Consider the following 21,356-nt stretch of genomic DNA (forward strand, 5'->3'; position numbering starts at 1 on the left):
CTCTTGTACCTTCTGCTCCACATCCTGGTTCCAGTACCGTCAGCTGGTTCCGGGCAGAGCCTTTGGCTTAGGTGCCTCCCTCTGGGTATCCGAGTTCCACCAACGTCAGGTGGTCCTTGGTAGTGCTTTCAGGCACGGGTACCTCCTGCTTAGTAACCGGGTTCCAGTAACGTCAGCTGGTCCTCGGTAGTTCCATTGGCTCTTGGACCTTCGGCTACCCATCCGGGTTCCAGCACCGTCAGCTGGTTCTCGGCAGTGTCTTTTGCTCTTGTACCTTCTGCTCCCCATCCTGGTTCCAGTACCGTCAGCTGGTTCCGGGCAGAGCCTTTGGCTTAGGTGCCTCCCTCTGGGTATCCGAGTTCCACCAACGTCAGGTGGTCCTTGGTAGTGCTTTCAGGCACGGGTACCTCCTGCTTAGTAACCGGGTTCCAGTAACGTCAGCTGGTCCTCGGTAGTTCCATTGGCTCTTGGACCTTCGGGTAGCCATCCGAGTTCCAGTTCCATCAGCTGGTTCTCGGCATTTTCTCAGCCTTCTTGTACCTTCTGCTACATTTCCAAGTTCAAGAGACTAAACACGATGACCCGGAAGAACACCCCTAAGATGACGACGACACCAGAGACGACAACCACCGTGATGACGACGACCCTGGAGACGATGACCCTGAAGACCACCCCGATGACGACGACCCCGGAGACCACCCCGATGACGACGACCCCGGAGACGACGACCCTGGAGACGACGACGACCTGGAAGACCGAGAAGCAGAAGAACAAGAGGCTGCAGAACAAAGAGCAGAAGGACATTAAGCATAACACAAAATATCAGAGCAAAAAAATATTATGTAAATTATAAGCAGAAGAAGACTAAGCAGTGTATGGGGGTGAGTCCGTTCCTCCTCGTGGTGCCCCTGGATAAAGCCTGATGCTGCAGGCCAAACTGAACGCGGACAAATGTAACTGGTTTGTGACAGGCAGAACGGAAGGTGTAATCTTCAAACTTTTATAGATAACAACTACGGGAATGCCTGTCACAAATAAGAATATGATGAAGAAGTTGAATATGATGAAGATAATAGTAAAATAAAAAGAATATGAACAATGTAACCCAAAAAATAATAGGTAGAAGATGAAGAAGAAGATGAATAAGGTGAAGAAGTTGATGTCAAAGAAGCTGATGATGAGGATAATTAAGAAGAAAGCGTGGGAGAAGTAAAAAAGAAGGTGAAGGGCGTGGAAGTAGTGAAACATCAATATCTGACATAAAAAAAAAAAAAAATAACATAGTCAAATTCTTTCTAACGCCGAACTTCATAAAAAAAAATAAAAAATCCTGCTATTCTATTACATTGGGCTAAACCTCTGTCCCTTTAATATCTCCGCCACGTCCCCCAATACATCCTACATTATTCTTAGTTGTTTTCCTTCATGTAGAATGAACCTACAAGTTTATTAAGGGTTTATTTTAATTCCGATATTTTCGTCCCATTGACTTGCATTGGGATCGGGTATCGGTATCGGATTGGATCCGATATTTTGACGGTATCGGCCGATACTTTCCGATACCGATACTTTCCGATATCGGAAAGTATCGCTCAACACTAGTGGTAATATCTATGTTGGTTCTCCTCCACTCCTCCACTATTAAGGCACCTCACCGAATTGTAATGAAGGTTACCTGGTTAGGGGCCCACTCAGAAGCTTCGCCCCCTGAACCAAAACCCTAGCTACGCCTCTGCTGTTAAGAGTTGTGATGGAGCACAAAGTTGCTGACTCCGTCACTTACCTCAGCAGGCCACGGGTATCATTAGACATATTGGTCTTGTAGTTAATCTTGCTTTCATCCAGCCAGGGTAATATTAGTAATATATCCCATCTGGTTCATGGAGACGGGGACAACATGGGCCTGTGTGATTTCAAATTTCAGGACTGAATTTCAGACCCAGTCCACACCTGTATCCCAGCGAGCACTGGCTTAGTGAGCAGTAAACTCCTTTCCATGTTGTGAGTGTGTAATAGAGTGCAGGGTTGAGTATGTCACCACGGAACAGACAGACCAACTGATGAGGGGAATTTATTAACAGGAGTAAGATTCTCCTCGCAGGGAGTAAGCAGGGGGTTAATAGAGGTAAATCAAACAGTAAACAGTTAAGCGAAAACAAAAGGGTTAATGAGTGTTCTTGTAACTTATCAGTCCAGGGAGGTCCTGATTGTAGGGTCCTAATTCCAGCATGGGTACAGTCACCAGCAGAGTCCGCTTTCATGTACTCACAAGATGAAGTCTTTAGCTTTTACAGCACAGCCAGGAATCAGGGGCTCTGCACTGTTAAGTCTCTCACCAAGAATCACAGTCTCTGTACTGATACTGCGGGGACCAGGGGATAGAAGTCTCTTCTCTGTTTCCTGGGAACTGGAAACTCCGGGGTTAAGACTTTTCTCCCAGTGAAGCTGCAAGCAGGAAATCACACAGCCACTTTGCTGCGAGTCTCTGTACACCAGGCTGACAGTCTCTCTCTCTGCAGCAAGAATACACACACACACTGAGCAGTTTCCTTAGTCACACTCAGGGGTCCTGGCTTGTCAGTGCGGTCACTGAGGCTGCGCGCTCAGGTCACTGTAAGGGGATACGTAGTCTCTGATTATGGAGCCTTCCATGTCCCCACTCTCACTCCAGCCTTAGTGCCCTCATGGGGAGCACTCTGTCATGGGGAGCGCGGCGCTGCAGCCTGCTTTCTCCCTGGCACGCTGTCCCCTCTGTGTCGCGCGCTCTGCTCTCCCGCACTTTTCTCACCATGCCCCCCCCTCTCTTCCTCTCTCCCCCTGCAGTCACATGGTTCCTTCTGTCCAGGGCAGAAAGTCCTTCCCCCAACAACCCAGCTGTCTGACTAAGTGGTTCCAGGTAAGGAGCAGGGAAAGCAACCTCCTTACATTCCCCCTCTCTTGAATCTCGCCATTCCACGGGCGAGGACTTTTCATGCTTCTCTTTGTTCTTTTGAGGGGAGTCAGATAACTGCACTTCTCGCATCTCCTTCTGCCTTTCTTCTTTCACATACTGCCAAACTAAATGGTTTCGGAGTTGTTCATCGGTCAGGTTGAGATGCGCCTTCTCCGCTTCATTGACAACTGCTGGCCTCTTCTTCTTTTTCTTCTTCTTCTTAGCTTTGCCGCTAGCAGATGTCTGCATAAATGATTCATCCTCTTCCTTGTCGTTAGCGGAAACTTTAGGGACTTCTTGCTCGGGCTCCTCAGTTTAGGGGATTAGTACAAGCAATTCTTCTCCATAGCTCCCCCTCTCTTTAACAGGAGCATTCTCGTCGAAGCTTGAGTCAGATGAATTAAGACCATGCAGGCCGGACTCTGTCATCTGCGCCGGGCTCTGCGGGCATCACTTCCCAGGGCTTCTCATCCACACGCCCTGTCTCACACAGCTGTTCCATTTCCCCTGTCCGATCAGGAACTGGGGAGCTGTCAGCCAGCACATTCTTCACCTCAGGGGACGACATCAGTGGTTCCTCCTTCTCATCGGCTCGGACCTTGAAAACGAGTGTCGCAGGAAAACTTGGCACTTTCTCTTCTTCTTCGGGAACTCGTGCTGGGCAAGGTAGTAAAGCACTTCGGTGGTCTTCTTGATTGAACGTCACTTTCTTTCCTCCGGGATGAGTCTCACCAACAAAACCTTCAGACCCAGGCTGTAGATCCACCAGGCTCGCCTTTACGCGTTGGGACAGCGCAGTCATTCCACCAGAGATGCTTGACACTTTCTCCACTTCTCCTTGGCGTCCAACATTGTCGTACTGTCTTGCCTTAGGTGGAACTCTTCTCTTCCTGCCGTACCATTCTCTCCAGGGGCGACATTCCCTCCAGTTAGCAGGACCCTCAGAGGGGTGAGCGGATCTCTGCCACCGCTCTTCTCGGGTAGGGCAATTTCTAGACATGTGTCCCACCTTTCTGCACGACCAGCACTCACGTCTGCGTCCGTCTGGAGGGCGCTTCAGTCTGGATCGTCGACCTCGGCGGGGGACATCTCTCATCTGCGGTTGCTCTTCTCTCCAGGATACGGAGTTACACTCTGGTGCCACCACTGAAGCCTTCTTCATGCTGCGCACCTCTCCTCTATCTCTTTCTGGCAGCTTCCGCACGTTACCTCGGGGTATGCCGTTGGTCCCCAAAACGGCAGTCAGGTCTTTCCCCAGACTCTCAATCTCTTCCCAGATTCTTCTTATCTTCAAAAGGGAATCCCGAGTCCATGTCATCTCCTGTTCATTCTGACTAGGTGCTCCACAGTTGTAGCATGTAGGCAGTCTTCTTCGCCGAGCGGCACTAGTCTCACCTTCGGGGGCGGTCTCTCTTTCTCGCAGCGGAGGGCTGTACTCTGCAGCAGGGATCTTCTTATATTCAGCCACCTCCTCACGGACTTGCTTAACCTACTTCTTCAAGTCTTCTACCCATTGAGGGGCTGTTACCTCCCCGCTCCATACCTTTCCCACTGGCACTACCACCCCTTGCTCTTGCTCGCGCGCGCGTGCCTCACTCCCGACCTCAGAGAAAGTCATATCTAGCTTTACGTGCATGCGCTCTCGCAGGGCCTGTTTCACCAACACATCTCGCAAGCCTGTCACCAGTTGGTCCCGCAGCACAACGTCAACTGACCCCACACCTACGCCGTCCTTCCGTATAATGGCAGTATGAAGCTCCTGTAGTGTGTTCATATATGTCGTCACGGTCTCCCCCTCTCTTTGTACCCGGCGGAACAGTCGCATGCGCAGCTCCCATACGTCAGTGGGGTCCCCATGCGTCTCCTCAAGTATACGTAATACTTTGTCCAGGGTATCTCTCGCCTGTGGGGGGTCTGAGCATAACAGAGTCCCGTGCATCCCCCTCTAGGGCCATCACCGCTATTTCCGCCTGCAGAGCTGGTGTCATAAGATGCATCCGCATCATCCCTCGGTTGCGCTCCGTCCAACTCCACAACATGACATCGCTCCCCGAGAATTTTGGCAGGTTAACTAACATGGCTCCCAGGGAGATGCTAGACCTGGGGCCTCCCTCAACTGCTTGGTCTGCCCCTTCCACGCTAGCGTGTGACATCCTGCCGACTACGCCAAGTGTAATAGAGTGCAGGGTTGAGTATGTCACCATGGAACAGACAGACTAACTGTTGAGGGGAATTTATTAACAGGAGTAAGATTCTCCTCGCAGGGAGTAAACAGGGGGTTAATAGAGGTAAATCAAACAGTAAACAGTTAAGCGAAAACAAAAGGGTTAACGAGTGTTCTTGTAACTTATCAGTCCAGGGAGGTCCTGATTGTAGGGTCCTAATTCCAGCATGGGTACAGTCACCAGCAGAGTCCGCTTTCATGTACTCACAAGATGAAGTCTTTAGCTTTTACAGCACAGCCAGGAATCAGGGGCTCTGCACTGTTAAGTCTCTCACCAAGAATCACAGTCTCTGTACTGATACTGCGGGGACCAGGGGATAGAAGTCTCTTCTCTGTTTCCTGGGAACTGGAAACTCCGGGGTTAAGACTTTTCTCCCAGTGAAGCTGCAAGCAGGAAATCACACAGCCACTTTGCTGCGAGTCTCTGTACACCAGGCTGACAGTCTCTCTCTCTGCAGCAAGAATACACACACACTGAGCAGTTTCCTTAGTCGCACTCAGGGGTCCTGGCTTGTCAGTGCGGTCACCGAGGCTGCGCGCTCAGGTCACTGTAAGGGGAGAGGATACGTAGTCTTTGATTATGGAGCCTTCCAAGTCCCCACTCTCACTCCAGCCTTAGTGCCCTCACGGGGAGCACTCTGTCATGGGGAGCGCGCGGCGCTGCAGCCTGCTTTCTCCCTGGCACGCTATCCCCTCTGTGTCGCGCGCTCTGCTCTCCAGCACTTTTCTCACCATGCCCCCCTCTCTTCCTCTCTCCCCCTGCAGTCACATGGTCCCTTCTGTCCAGGGCAGAAAGTCCTTCCCCCAACAACCCAGCTGTCTGACTAAGTGGTTCCAGGTAAGGAGCAGGGAAAGCAACCTCCTTACAAGTGGTTCTCAGTTTTGCAAACTGCTCATTTAGATCCAGCACCTTTGCTTCCATATGTACAGCCTGCACAGATCTAGCAGTATGCACCCTTTAACAGCTGATGAAGGAATTGATACATGTGACAAGATGTACACTTGATGGCATTGTCAACGATGGAGCACATTTTACTTATAGGAATTTCATAATAATGGAATTTAAGCAAGTAAATAAAAACAGTGAATTCATGTAATTGACTCCCATCTAAATTCCCTGAATCCAAAATTCTGAATCTCAAGTCACACTTAAAGAAGCACTCCCATTATAGTTTTTATTATCTTAATACATTTCAATCATCATACTGTATGGCAATTTCTCATTTTGCCTTTCTGCATAAGTCAGCATTAGAACTACAATCCCTGTCACAGACTAAAAGAAGAAAGGAAGAGAGAGAAAAGCAAGGACGCAGGAGCCACTGTGACAAGAGATGAAGAGGAGGTGGGAATGGATTCCAGGGGACTTTTCAGTAAGATATGATTGTAGCTCTAATGATGGCTCATGCAGGTAAAACAGACTTCCTGATTCTTCATAGAGCTTAGAAGGATTCAGCTAGTCAGTTTTTAATCACGTGATCTCATAGACCTAATTGAAAAACAGAAGAAGTAGCTGGATAAAAAGCAAAATTGAGAAATTAAGTACACAATGCTATATGATATGATGACTACAATATTTTAAAATGATAAAAACTTTGATGGGAGTGCTTCTTTAAGCCAAACCGCACTGAGAACAAACAACTTGCAAACTTGATTACTCACTATTTCAAGTGGTTTAACCCCTTAATCCCGTATGACGTACTATCCCGTCAAGGTGACCTGGGACTTAATTCCGGGTGACGGGATAGTACGTCATACGCGATCGGCCGCGCTCACGGGGGGAGCGCGGCCGATCGCGGCCGGGTGTCAGCTGCCTGTCGTAGCTGACATCCGGCACTATGTGCCAGGAGCGGTCACGGACCGCCCCCGGCACATTAACCCCCGGCACACCGCGATCAAACATGATCGCAGTGTACCGGCGGTATAGGGAAGCATCGCGCAGGGAGGGGGCTCCCTGCGTGCTTCCCTGAGACCCCCGGAGCAACGCGATGTGATCACGTTGCTGCGAGGGTCTCCTACCTCCTTCCTGGCTGCAGGTCCCGGATCCAAGATGGCCACGGCATCCGGGTCCTGCAGGGAAGGAGGTGGCTTACCGAGTGTCTGCTCAGAGCAGACACTTGGTAAGCCTGCAGCCCTGCACAGCAGATCACAGATCTGGCAGAGTGCTGTGCACACTGCCAGATCAATGATCTGTGATGTCCCCCCCTGGGACAAAGTAAAAAAGTAAAAAAAAAAATTTTTCCACATGTGTAAAAAAAAAAAAAAAAAAATTCCTAAATAAATAATAAAAAAAAAATATATATTATTCCCATAAATACATTTCTTTATCTAAATAAAAAAAAACAAAACAATAAAAGTACACATATTTAGTATCGCCGCGTCCGTAACGACCCAACCTATAAAACTGCCCTACTAGTTAACCCCTTCAGTAAACACCGTAAGAAAAAAAAAAAAAAACGAGGCAAAAAACAACGCTTTATTACCATACCGCCGAACAAAAAGTGGAATAACACGCGATCAAAAAGACTGATATAAATATCCATGGTACCGCTGAAAACGTCATCTTGTCCCGCAAAAAACAAGCCGCCAAACAGCATCATCAGCAAACAAATAAAAAAGTTATAGTCCTGAGAATAAAGCGATACCAAAATAATGATTTTTTCTATAAAATAGTTTTTATCGTATAAAAGCGCCAAAACATAAAAAAATGATATAAATGAGATATCGCTGTAATCGAACTGACCCGACGAATAAAACTGCTTTATCAATTTTACCAAACGCGGAACGGTATAAACGCCTCTCCCAAAAGAAATTCATGAATAGCAGGTTTTTGGTCATTCTGCCTCACAAAAATCGGAATAAAAAGTGATCAAAAATGGTCACGTGTCCGAAAATGTTACCAATAAAAACGTCAACTCGTCCCGCAAAAAACAAGACCTCACATGACTCTGTGGAGCAAAATGTGGAAAAATTATAGGTCTCAAAATGTGGAGATGCAAAAACTTTTTTGCTATAAAAAGCGTCGCTGGTTTCACACTTGCGTTTTTGTCTGCAGCGTTTTTTGCACAAAAAAACGCATGCGTTTTTTCCCTATATTTAACATTGAAAACGCATGCATTTTTTTGTACGCGTTTGGTCGCGTTTACAAACGCATGCGTTTTTTTTTCTGCATGCGTTCATTTTCAGAAATACAACCTGCAGTATTTTCTTGCGTTTTTAAGCACATGCGTTTGTTTGCGTTAAAAACGCATGCGTTTTTATTGAAAAAAAAACAGAAAACACACTGAAAAGCCACCCACCATCAAGGTGATAAAGGGATCCAAACCCTAACCCCTAACCTCACCCCTAACCGTTTAATGAACATTTTCTGACAGTCATAGTGCCACGTATTTAAGTGCCACCTATTTCAGTGCCACGTATTTCAGTGCCACGTATTTCAGTGCCACGTATTTCAGTGCCACGTATTTCAGTGCCACGTATTTCAGTGCCACGTATCACGTATTTCAGTGCCACGTGTTTCAGTGCCACGTATTTAAGTGCCACGTATCACGTATTTCAGTGCCACGTATCACGTATTTCAGTGCCACATATTTTAGTGCCACGTATTTAAGTACCACGTATTTCAGTTGCACGTATTTCAGTGCCACGTATCACGTATTTCAGTGCCACGTGTTTCAGTGCCACGTATTCAAGTGCCACGTATCACGTATTTCAGTGCCACGTATTTCAGTGCCACATATTTCAGTGCCACGTATTTCAGTGCCACGTATTTCAGTGCCACGTATTTCAGTCACGTTTAGGGTTAGGGGTAGGGTTAGGGTTAGGGCTAGGGTTGGAGGTAAAGTTAGGGTTAGGCTTGGGGCTAAAGTTAGGGTTGGGGCTAAAGTTAGGGTTAGGGTTTGGATTACATTTACGGTTTGGATTAGGGTTGGGATTAGAATTATGGGTGTGTCAGGGCTAGGGGTGTGGTTAGGGTTACCGTTGGGATTAGGGTTAGGGGTGTGTTTGGGTTAGGGTTTCAGGTAGAATTGGAGAGTTTCCACTGTCCAGGCACATCAGGGGCTCTCCAAGCGCGACATGGCGTCCAATCTCAATTCCAGCCAATTCTGCGTTGAAAAAGTAAAACAGTGCTCCTTCCCTTCCGAGCTCTCCCGTGCGCCCAAAAAGGGGTTTACCCCAATATATGTGTTATCAGCGTACTCGGGACAAATTTAACAACAACTTCTGGGGTCCAAGTTCTCTTGTTATCCTTAGGAAAATAAAAATTTGGGGGGCTAAAAATCATTTTTGGGGGAAAAAAAAGATGTTTTATTTTCACGGCTCTGCGTTATAAACTGTAGTGAAACACTTGAGGGTTCAAAGTTCTCACAACACATCTAGATAAGTTCCTTGGGAGGTCTAGTTTCCAATATGGGGTCACTTGTGGGGGGTTTGTACTGTTTGGGTACATCAGGGGCTCTGCAAATGCAACGTGACGCCTGCAGACCAATCCATTTAAGGCTGCATTCCAAATGGCGCTCCTTCCCTTCCGAGCTCTGTCATGCACCCAAACAGTGGTTCCCCCCCACATATGGGGTATCAGCGTACTCAGGACAAATTGGAAAACAAATTTTGGGGTCCAATTTATTCTGTTACCCTTGTAAAAATACAAAGCTGGGGGCTAAAAAATCATTTTTGAGAAAAAAAAAATATATATTTTCACAGCTCTGCGTTATAATCTGTAGTGAAACACTTGGGGGTTCAAATCTCTCAAAACACATCTAGATAAGTTCCTTAGGGGGTCTACTTTCCAAAATGGTGTCACTTGTGGGGGGTTTCAATGTTTAGGCACATCAGGGGCTCTCCAAACGCAACATGGCGTCCCATCTCAATTCCAGTCAATTTTGCATTGAAAAGTCAAATGGCGCTCCTTCCCTTCCAAGCTCTGCCATGCACCCAAACAATGGTTTACACCCCCATATGGGGTATCAGCGTACTCAGGACAAATTGCACAACATTTTTTAGGGTCCGATTTCTTCTCTTACCCTTGGGAAAATAAAAAATTGGGGGCGAAAAGATCATTTTTGTGAAAAAATATGATTTTTTATTTTTACGGCTCTGCATTATAAACTTCTGTGAAGCACTTGGTGGGTCAAAGTGCTCACCACACATCTAGATAAGTTCCTTAGGGGGTCTACTTTCCAAAATGGTGTCACTTGTAGGGGGTTTCAATGTTTAGGCACATCAGGGGCTCTCCAAACGCAACATGGCGTCCCATCTCAATTCCAGTCAATTTTGCATTGAAAAGTCAAATGGCGCTCCTTTCCTTCCGAGCTCTGCCATGCGCCCAAACAGTGGTTTACCCCCACATATGGGGTATCAGCGTACTCAGGACAAATTGTACAACTCCTTTTGGGGTCCATTTTCTCCTGTTACCCTTGGTAAAATAAAACAAATTGGAGCTGAAATAAATTTTGTGTGAAAAAAAGTTAAATGTTCATTTTTATTTAAACATTCCAAAAATTCCTGTGAAACACCTGAAGGGTTAATAAACTTCTTGAATGTGGTTTTGAGCACCTTGAGGGGTGCAGTTTTTAGAATGGTGTCACACTTGGGTATTTTCTATCATATAGACCCCTCAAAATGACTTCAAATGAGATGTGGTCCCTAAAAAAAAATGGTGTTGTAAAAAAGAGAAATTGCTGGTCAACTTTTAACCCTTATAACTCCGTCACAAAAAAAAATGTTGGTTCCAAAATTGTACTGATGTAAAGTAGACATGTGGGAAATGTTACTTATTAAGTATTTTGCGTGACATATGTCTGTGATTTAAGGGCATAAAAATTCAAAGTTGGAAAATTGCGAAATTTTCAAAATTTTCGCCAAATTTCCATTTTTTTCACAAATAAACGCAAGTTATATCAAATAAATTTTACCACTAACATGAAGTACAATATGTCACGAGAAAACAATGTCAGAATCGCCAAGATCCGTCAAAGCGTTCCAGAGTTATAGCCTCATAAAGGGACAGTGGTCAGAATTGTAAAAATTGGCCCGGTCATTAACGTGCAAACCACCCTCGGGGCTTAAGGGGTTAAAGATAGTTTACTTTCCTTAGCTGCAAGTTCATTACGATGTTTCTCAATAATAAATGAAAAACAGTGCTTGGTCCTGAAGATGATCCTTAAGTGGTTAAACTATATCAGAAATAATGTCACAATGATGCATAATTCTATGTACATGAATTAAAAAAAAAATAACACAAGTGTTTCACATACAGTAGCAAATAGAAATGGTGGGTAGGGTTGAGCGAAACGGGTCGGCAATTTTCAGAAGTCGCCGACTTTTGGCAAAGTCGGGTTTCATGAAACCCGACCCGACCCCTGTGTGGGGTCGGCCATGAAGTCGGCGATCTTCTGAATCTGGAATCTGAATTCCGATACCGATTCCCGATATGTTTAAGATATCGGGAATTGGTATCGGAATTCAGATTTAAGTGTAAAATAAAGAATTAAATTAAAAAATATCGCTATACTTACCCTCTGACGGGCCCTGGTACTAACCGGGAACCTTCCTTCCTTAGAATCAGCCTTCCAGGACCTTGCGGTGATGTCGCGGTGATGTCGCGGCTTGTGATTGGTCGCGCGGCCGCCCATGTGACCGCTCGCGCGACCAATCACAAGCCGCGACGTCACCGTGACGTCACCGAAGGTCCTGGAAGGGCTGATTCTTAGGAAGGAAGGCTGCCGGAACGAAGCCGAGGGTGAGTATATTCCTATTAGGTATATACTCACCCTCGGACACGCCCTGCTTCTTTCCGGCAGCCTTCCTTCCTAAGAATCAGCCCTTCCAGGACCTTCGGTGACGGCACGGTGACGTCGCGGCTTGTGATTGGTCGCGCGAGCGGTCACATGGGCGGCCGCGCGAGCGGTCACAAGCCGCGATGTCACCTCGACGTCACCGCTAGGTCCTGGAAGGCTGATTCTAAGGAAGGAAGGTTCACGGTTAGTACCAGGGCCCGTCAGAGGGTAAGTATGGCGATATTTTTTATTTTAATTCTTTATTTTACACTTAAATATGGATCCCAGGGCCTGAAGGAGAGTTTCTGCTCCTTCAGACCCTGGGAACCATTGGAAACCCAATGCACTGCATTGGGTTTCGAGTTTCGGCCGACCCCGACCCCGACTTTTTTATAGGATCGGCCGATTTCACTCGACCCGACTTTTGAAAAAGTCGGGTTTCGTGAAACCCGACCCGATCCTATAAAAGTAAAGGTCGCTCAACCCTAATGGTGGGAATCAATTTGCAGGACCTGGCCCAGCATCTGCTTCACTAATTTGTGGTCAACAGACAGGAGCCTTCTGAATTGCCTCTTAAGGTACCTTCACATTAAGCGACGCTGCAGCGATAGCGACAACGATGCAGATCGCTGCAGCGTCGCTGTTTGATCGCTGGAGAGCTGTCACACAGACCGCTCTCCAGCGACCAACGATGCCGAGGTCCCCGGGTAACCAGGGTAAACATCGGGTTACTAAGCGCAGGGCCGCGCTTAGTAACCCGATGTTTACCCTGGTTACCAGCGTAAAATGTAAAAAAAACAAACACTACATACTAACATTCGCGTCCCCCGGCATCCGCTTTCTGCACTGACTGAGCGCCGGCCCTAACAGCAGAGCGGTGACATCACCGCTGTGCTGTGCTTTCACTTTCACTTTACGGCGCTCAGTCAGTGTGGGAAGCGGACGCCGGGGGACGCGAAGGTGAGTATGTAGTTTGTTATTTTTACATTTTACACTGGTAACCAGGGTAAACATCGGGTTACTAAGCGCGGCCCTGCGCTTAGTAACCCGATGTTTACCCTGGTTACCAGAGTAAAACATCGCTGGTATCGTTGCTTTTGGTGTCAAACACGACGATACACGCCGGTCTGACGACCAAATAAAGTTCTGAACTTTGTTCAACGACCAGCAATATCACAGCAGGATCCTGATCACTGCTGCGTGTCAAACTAAACGATATCGCTATCCAGGACGCTGCAACGTCATGAACGTGTGAAGGTACCTTTACAAGACAACATTCCCAGAACTTCATTTGATTAGCTAGTCTGGTGTGATATCATTATTGCCGTGTGATGCACATGTGACATTGAGCCAAGTCGGTTAATTAAAAGAAGAACCGCGGATGTTGGCAGGTAGGAGACAATTCTCAGGTTTCCCACTCAATGGCAACAGATTACTGATGCTAATATTAATCAAAAGAGGACCCACTTTCATCTTTATAGACAACATAAAATAAACATCGTAAAGACAGATTATATGTATATATATATATATCTTTCTAGTCTGCAACTCAGTATACAGATGAATTCACAGTTGTCCAATATTTTCTTACGTGTCTTCCATGCAGTGTGCAGCAGTGAGAACCCAGTTAGGATAGATTAGAGATCCTCCACAGAAATGCTGACCCCTGATCTGTAGAGAAGTCATGTATGGTCTTGAATGAATTCTGGCCTCCCGACCTCCAACAATCCTGTTTGCACCTATTAAAAAAAGATAAAAAGCTTTTAGAATAGATAAAATATGCTTGCAGCTTGCATAGGTGGCTTCACATAAAGTATTTACTTTGTTTTTTTTTGGAAATAGAAAGTCGAAATAAATAAAGAAAATTTAATGAATATGTAACCCCTGTGGGCAGAGACCTGTCTGTGACACATACAATTAGTACAGTGTGTGTGCATCTTATTGTACATGTATTTAATTAATAAAAGATTATTTTTCTGAAAAAATGGCATGGGCTCCTGCTCAATTTTCGTAACCAGCAGAGGGAAAGCCGATGGCTGGGAGCCACTGTTTCTAGCCTGGGAAGGGGATACTACCAATGGAGCTTCCCAAGCTATTAATATCAGCTCACAACCTTTACTGGCTGTTAAAATGGGGGACCCTAAAAAAATGATGTAGGGTCCTCCTGTAATTAATAACCAGCAAAGGCTATGCAGACAGCTGCGGGCTGATATTTATAGCCTAGGAAGGGGCCGTGAATACTGCTTCCCAGGCTAAAAACGTCAGCTCAGCCAGCCCAGAAAAGGCGCATCTCTAAGATGCGACAATTCTGGCACTTAGCATCACTCTTCAAACATGCTCTGTTTCTGTGGCAAGTGGGGTGATGGTTGGGGGGATTGATGTCACCATTGTATTGTCAGGCGACATCAAGCCCCGAGGTTAGTAATGGAGAGGTGTCAATAAGACACCCCATTACTAACCCCATAGTCACATTGTATGAAAACACACACACCCAGAATAAAGTCCTTTCTAGGCTATTAATATCAGCCCTCAGCTATCAGCATAGCCTTTGCCGGTTATTAATTATAGGGGGACCCTACATCATTTTTTTTTCATGGTCCCCCATTTTAATAGCCAGTAAAGGCTATGTATGCAGTTGTGTACTGATATTAATATGGGAAGCTGCAACCCCCAGCTGTTAGCTTCTGCAAGGTTGGATATCAAGAATAGAGGGGTCCCCACACTGTTTTTTTCAATTATTTAAGTAAATAAATAAAAAAATGGTGTGTGGTCCCACTCCATAACCAGCTTTTTCACACGGTCCTGAGGTCACCGCAGTTCAGCTCGGCCTTGATGATGACACCACTGGTGAATGATGCTGCGCTCTCAGCAGCTCATTCACCAGAGGTTTTCAGCCCGGACAGTTGTATCTTGGCACCTCCAAGGTTGAAAACTATTTAGCCCCCAGAAATGGATTACAGAGTTGGACACAATGATGGACAGGTATGGTATATTATTGCTTTATTATTTTACTTTTATTATGGGAGATTGAGGGCATCAGGGAATTAGGTGTTGCAGTAAGTATGTTTTAATTTAGAACATTAAAGGAGTCTGTGTAATTTTTTAAAATAAAGGACTTTATTCTGGTGGTGTGTTTATTTGACATTACAACTATAGGATTAGTAATGGATAGGTGTCCTATAGACACTTCTCCATTACTTAGCTGTGGGCTTGATGTCACCTGAAAGGTGACATCAACCCCACAAATATTACCCCTCTTGCCACCACTACAGGGCAAGTGGCAAGAGCCTGGCAAAGTGCAAGAAAAGGTGCATCTAATAGAAGCGCCTTTTCTGGGCAGCTACGGGCTGCTGTTTCTAAGCTGGGGGCCTATATCAATGGCCCCTTACCAGCCTAAGAATAGCAGCCCCCAGCTGTGACCTTTAGCAAGGCTGGTTGTCAAAAATGGGGGGGACCAAAATGTCAATATTTTTAAACTATTTAAATAATTAAAAAAACAGAGTGGGGACCCTTCTATTCTTGATAACTAACCGTGCAAAAGCTGACAGCTGGGGGTTGCAGCCCCCAGCTGTGAATTTTGCCTGGTTGGTTCAATAAAATAGGGGGAATCCACATTGGGTTTTTCATTCATTTATTTCCGAAAGATAGCAGCTGGTGGCTGTGGAATACCCCGATCATCTGCACCTACTGTCATTATTATTAGCGGCAGCAGGTGTCGGACGATGGGAGTAAGAGTCCCAAACCCCCACACCTGCTTTTGTTTGTACTTTAATATAACACTCATCATTCTTCTCTGTTCACCAGCAGAGTAGGGGAGAGTGATGAGAGCCGGCTTCAGCACCTGCTGCCAGGGAACAGCGCTTACTGTAGCGCTTCTTCCCTGGTGGCTGTCCGTGTGGTACTGATGTGGCACATGGTTGCCACATGTGTGCGACACGTAGTACACACACGGACACAGATATCTCCAGTACCATTTTTTTCCAGTACCGGAAATAAACGGACGTGCGAAATCGGCCTAAGAAATATTACCCCATCCCTAGCTGCATTGCCTTGGCAATCTGGAAGAGAAGGAGCAGCAGTAGAGGATGGGACTGATTGAGCAAGCTGGAGAAGAAGGGAGAAGGAATCAGTTCCAGGGAACAAGAGGTCTGTTAACCATTATTGAGAGGAGACAGCAGTGGTCTAGAAAGAGAGCATAGTGGGAACTGATAGTTCTGCAGCTTCATGTGAGAGGACAATGAGCCTTGGCGCTGCACCACAACTACAGAACAACCAGGTTTTACGGAATGGAGAAGAACTCAGCCTTAAATCCCTAAGAAATTGAATCCTAAAGCCCCAGGTTGGAACCCTATGCGACTGCAGAACTGCCACATCAAAGAGTATGTAGATTGCTGGGACTTGTAATTCTACTGGGGACAAGGTTATAAGAACTATCTATAAGGGAGTATTACTGGGACTTGTGGTTCAACACACTGTAGTGTGGCTAATAGTCGTGTAGTCGATGGGAGGTATGTGTCGCAGAGATGGCTTGTCTCTGTGATGTAACTCAAAGTATTTTCTCTAGTGCATGAAAGCACTAAGAGGTTCGTTTCTTGCACCTGGGACCGGGTTACGGGTAGCTCTGAGAGATAGACGGGTCTGGCCACCCACATACCTCACCTCTGGGTGTGGTTAACAGCCTATGTAATGGAGGCTGTTGTTTGGCACATGGTCTGTGTGTTGGAAGGATGAAGGCCTCCTGGGTGCTTGGCTCCAGACTAGTGATGGGCAGTCCGGTTCTTTTTGGTGATCCGGCTCTCTTGGCTCCGCTCAACAAGAAGAGCTGACTCATTTGGATCCTAACTAAATACTAGTGGTGAAATCCAACTTTCGTAACATATAAATCTTAACTTGGATAAAAAGTAACCTTTAATGTAGCCATTAAAATCAGCAAATATCACATATAGTCAAAAAATGAAAAAAGTGCAAGGTGTAAAAAACAGACAACAATCAAAAGTACACCGAGATATATCCTGGGCGAATAGTGTGACAGTATATGCAACTCTTCACTCTTGCTTTATTGATATCCTAGAATATAACACCCCCCTTTTTTTCAGTCACGAATTGATAGGGTATGGGGTTTGTATATGTTCTGTATAGCTCAGACAATAATGGTGGGTACTTAGATCACATCCCCCATGTTTATAGTCTCTCGGTGTAAAAATTAGTCAAAACACTCACTATTACATAAAAATGGATGTATACCACAGAGTCAAATTGCTTATCTATGAGTGTGACTTTTTATGGCTGGAGAACCTTAATCATCTCTTTGGTCCAACAATCCTCCACAAATAAGACCCTCTCATCCGGCCAACACCGGGGTCCGGAAGAGAAAGAAACCAGGGTCAACAATATCACATGTGCCAAACATAAGGACGGTACAACTTAATAATGCCACTATTTCAAAGTCTATATACCTCTTGCCTTAGCTACCATCTGGCCCTTTGTTTTAAACCATATATATATCAAGGGGGTTGACACAAGAAACAATACGCATCTTTTAGGCAAATTGGAAAGATCTCACCCGCATTAATGTCACCACGGACATAACCTTCATCTGGATATGCTGGTGGATCACTTCAAAGGCCCCCCATCCCGACGCATTTCGCTGTTGCTCTTCAGGGGATATACTGGGGTCAAACATACTCATGCCGTGAAACAGACGTTGTCATAGTGTGTGGGCAGGTGAAAGTTATTCAAACTTATAGTCGCGCCCTGCAATCAAAAACGCTGCCTCACCTCCAGTCATTACAGTACGTCACGTCCGCTCTCTGGATCAGGCGCAGATACCGGAAGTGCTCTGTATGGAGTGCAGGCCTAACCCGGAAGTAAACAACCATGTTCTCGGGTCCGTCATAGAGCGCAAGCGCTACATGGAACGCAAGCACTATCAGTATATTCACGCATGTGTAGAGTATCGCTCCATATCACTCTTTTGAGGAGCCGCTCTCCAGGCAGAGCGGCCCGTTGCCCGCAACACCGCATCTCCTCAACTGTCAGGCATCATTCTGCTGTGGACCAAACAAATATCGATTCGCGACAGTACCACTCAAAAAATATGTACAGGTTTCACTCCTAGAGAGTCTACTAAAACAGCCTGGGACACAATTCTAAATACTACAAAGAAAATCATCTGTACAGGCAAGAGGTAAAAATTGCTAGAAAAACCAGGGAACAAGGAGGTGCATAATTAGGGGAGAGATGAAAACATTTTATAAAAAATTTCATATAAAATATTTTATAAAAAATGCCAAAACTGCCCATGCGTACAACTGACCCCCTTGGCAGGGTCACAAATGTATAGGGAAAAACAAAAGAGGGGACAAGAAAGACAAATGGATCTACAAAGTCCCTACCTCATCCTATACTTAATATGCCCTGCCTAACGCAGAGGTTGTCACCCTAAACCTACGCCATGGCGCCCCCACTCATCGGCGGCTAACCCTCTCTATAGTCCCTAGGTTACACTACTCTATAGGAAAGAAGAAAGGGAAAGTTGGTCATTAAGACCCTTGGGATGTAATGTCTGTAACCAGAATATCCACTTGCATTCTCTTTGAAGAATCATTTGGTCCCAATCTCCGCCTCTAATTGGAGGGTCCATTCTGTCAATACCTATGAATCTTATCTTCTTCGGATTGCCTCGATGACATCTATTAACATGATTAGATATAGATGTGTCCCTTTTATTAACAATATCATGTACATGTTCCCTAATCCTTCTGCAGAAATCTCTTCTTGTTTTTCCTACGTATTCCAAGCCGCACTCACATGTTGCTTTATACACAACACCTCTTGTGTGACAGTTAATTAACTGTATAATTGAATAGATCCTACCCTTATTGCTACTGGTAAACATCTTACTGCTCTGCAAAGAGCTGCATGCCTTACATTTACCACATTTGTAGCAACCCGTGGGTTGAGGACCTAGCCAGGTGTCATTTCTGGGGGTACAAAAATGGCTGTGGACCAACCTGTCCTTCAGGGACTTGCCTTTATGGAAAGTGATCTGTGGTGAGGGGCGGATAGCGTCCATGATGTCAATGTCCATCCGAAGTATCTGCCAATGGCGTTGAAGAATATTTCTAATCTCGCTCCATTGGAGAATTTAGTCACAAAACGGGAGATATTCTCTTCTTCGCGAGGGGGTGCATATGTCAACAGGTCCCTCCGATCTCTACTTAGGGATCATTTATATGCCTCCCTCAGCACATTCTCTGGGTATCCTCAGTATATGCAACTCTTCACTCTTGCTATATTTATATCCTAGAATATAACACCCCCCTTTTTTTCAGACACGAATTGATAGGGTATGGGGTGTATATATGTCCTGTATAGATCAGACAATAATTGTGGGTACTTAGATCACACCCCCCATGTTTATAGTCTCTTGGTGTAAAAAATAGTCAAAACACTCACTATTACATAAAAATGAATGTATACCACAGAGCCAAATTGCTTATCTAGGAGTGCGACTTTTATAACAGAGATTTGTGGGCGTTTAAAGAAAACAAAGCATATTCGATAACAGCGAGTCGTAACTCCAAAGTACCTGATACAGACATTTCTTTGTCTGAAGCAGAATTTTCTGACTCTGACACTAGGTTTAAACACCAGAGGGGAAGAGGTAGGGGTAGGGGTGGACGAGGAGGAAATAGAGGGGGAGGGGGGAATAGGATCACCACAGAGGGATTTTTTTTTATTTTAGAGCTGAGTTATCCCCTCAGGAACAGACAAAACCCCCACAACGCCTCCTAGAACCCCAGGTCCTTAACCTGTCCTCATGACCCCTATCTGATAGTGAAATGTGCGTCTTAACAAAGGGACTATCCTTTGATCCAACAATGGACTATGACAGTTTTGAAACTATTAAAGATCTGAACCTGTTTGCACGGAGACTTATGGCGAAAACACTTTGCTAGAGAGGAGAAAAAGACATCAGAAGAGTTGGGGATTCCTGATAGTATGTTGCCTGATGTGCGATGGTTGTTTCATTTGGGAGATAGTAATCCTAATGAGAGGGAAGATAGCCCTTTCACCGGCCTTAGAAATAAAAGTAAAAAAATGCCACCTCCAACAGGAGACCTGAGCTCAATTGATATCTTTGTGAATTTGGTATCCGAAGAACTCCTTAGTTTACCTAAATCGGTGAAATTTAAAAGACGGAATCTCTCTAGAGAAGAGACTTTGAGTCTGAATAATCTGGAAAAGGACCACAAAATTACAATCAAACCATCCAATAAAGGGGGAATGTGGTGGTGATGGATACTATCCAGTATAGTGTCCTTTGTGCATCATTGTTGGCAGATCCAGATGGATATGAGGTCCTACCACATAACCCCACTGACGAGATTATGAGGCACTTAAAGATCTCGTTAAAGGGAACCTGTCACCACGTTTTTGGAAGATGGGATAAAAATAGCGTTAAATAGGGGCAGAGGTGGGCGTTACATTAGTGTGTGTGTTATGCGTTTATTACCCACCTAAGTTGCCGAAATAACTTTGCAAAGTCTCCGTTTTCGCCTGTCAATCAGGCTGGTCAGGTCACATGGGCGTGGTGTCTTCACCCAGATTTGGCGTAGTTTTCCGTTGGTGGCGTAGTGGTGTGCGCATGCCCAAAGTCCGGAATCCTCTTCCAGGGGATTTAAAATAGCGCGGTGTTCGTTATTGCATTGGTGATCGGTGGGCGCGGCCATCTTCCTTTGGCCGCGCGTGCGCAGAAGCGGCGCTCTGCTGGCCGCGGCTTCAGGAAAATGGCCGCGGGATGCCGCGCGTGCGCAGATGGATATCGCGGCGGCCATTTTCCTGAAGCCGCGGCCAGCAGAGCGCCGCTTCTGCGCACGCGCGGCCAAAGGAAGATGGCCGCGCCCACCGATCACCAATGCAATAACGAACACCGCGCTATTTTAAATCCCCTGGAAGAGGATTCCGGACTTTGGGCATGCGCACACCACTACGCCACCAACGGAAAACTACGCCAAATGTGGGGGAAGACAACGCCCATGCGACCTGACCAGCCTGATTGACAGGCGAAAACGGAGACTTTGCAAAGTTATTTCGGCAACTTAGGTGGGTAATAAACGCATAACACACACACTAATGTAACGCCCACCTCTGCCCCTATTTAACGCTATTTTTATCCCATCTTCCAAAAACGTGGTGACAGGTTCCCTTTAAGGAGGGGTATGAAACAGGTGTTTTAGACACCAATGAGAGAGAGTTTTTGATTCCCAGTCATCCCAGTATGGCCACTTTTTACTGTACACCTAAGGTCCATAAAGGTACTAACCCCCTTAAAGGTAGACCGATAGTGGCCGGGATTAACAGTATGACACAGAACTTCGGTCTCTATATTGATCAGGTCCTCAGACCTTTTGTGATGGCT

General features: G+C 45.9%; 1 protein-coding gene across 1 annotated transcript in view; it reads right to left on the reverse strand.

The window, feature by feature from the left end:
* PRSS57 (serine protease 57) overlaps window positions 1–21,356 on the reverse strand; it is a 297,845-nt gene that overhangs the window by 151,956 nt on the left and 124,533 nt on the right. The window contains exon 2 of the mRNA XM_077254181.1: window positions 13,524–13,671. Within this exon, the coding sequence (XP_077110296.1) occupies window positions 13,524–13,671 (148 nt within the window). The remainder of the gene's footprint in view (window positions 1–13,523; window positions 13,672–21,356) is intronic.

This window comes from Ranitomeya variabilis, chromosome 1 (genome assembly GCF_051348905.1).
Source record: "Ranitomeya variabilis isolate aRanVar5 chromosome 1, aRanVar5.hap1, whole genome shotgun sequence".
Classification (NCBI taxonomy): domain Eukaryota; kingdom Metazoa; phylum Chordata; class Amphibia; order Anura; family Dendrobatidae; genus Ranitomeya; species Ranitomeya variabilis.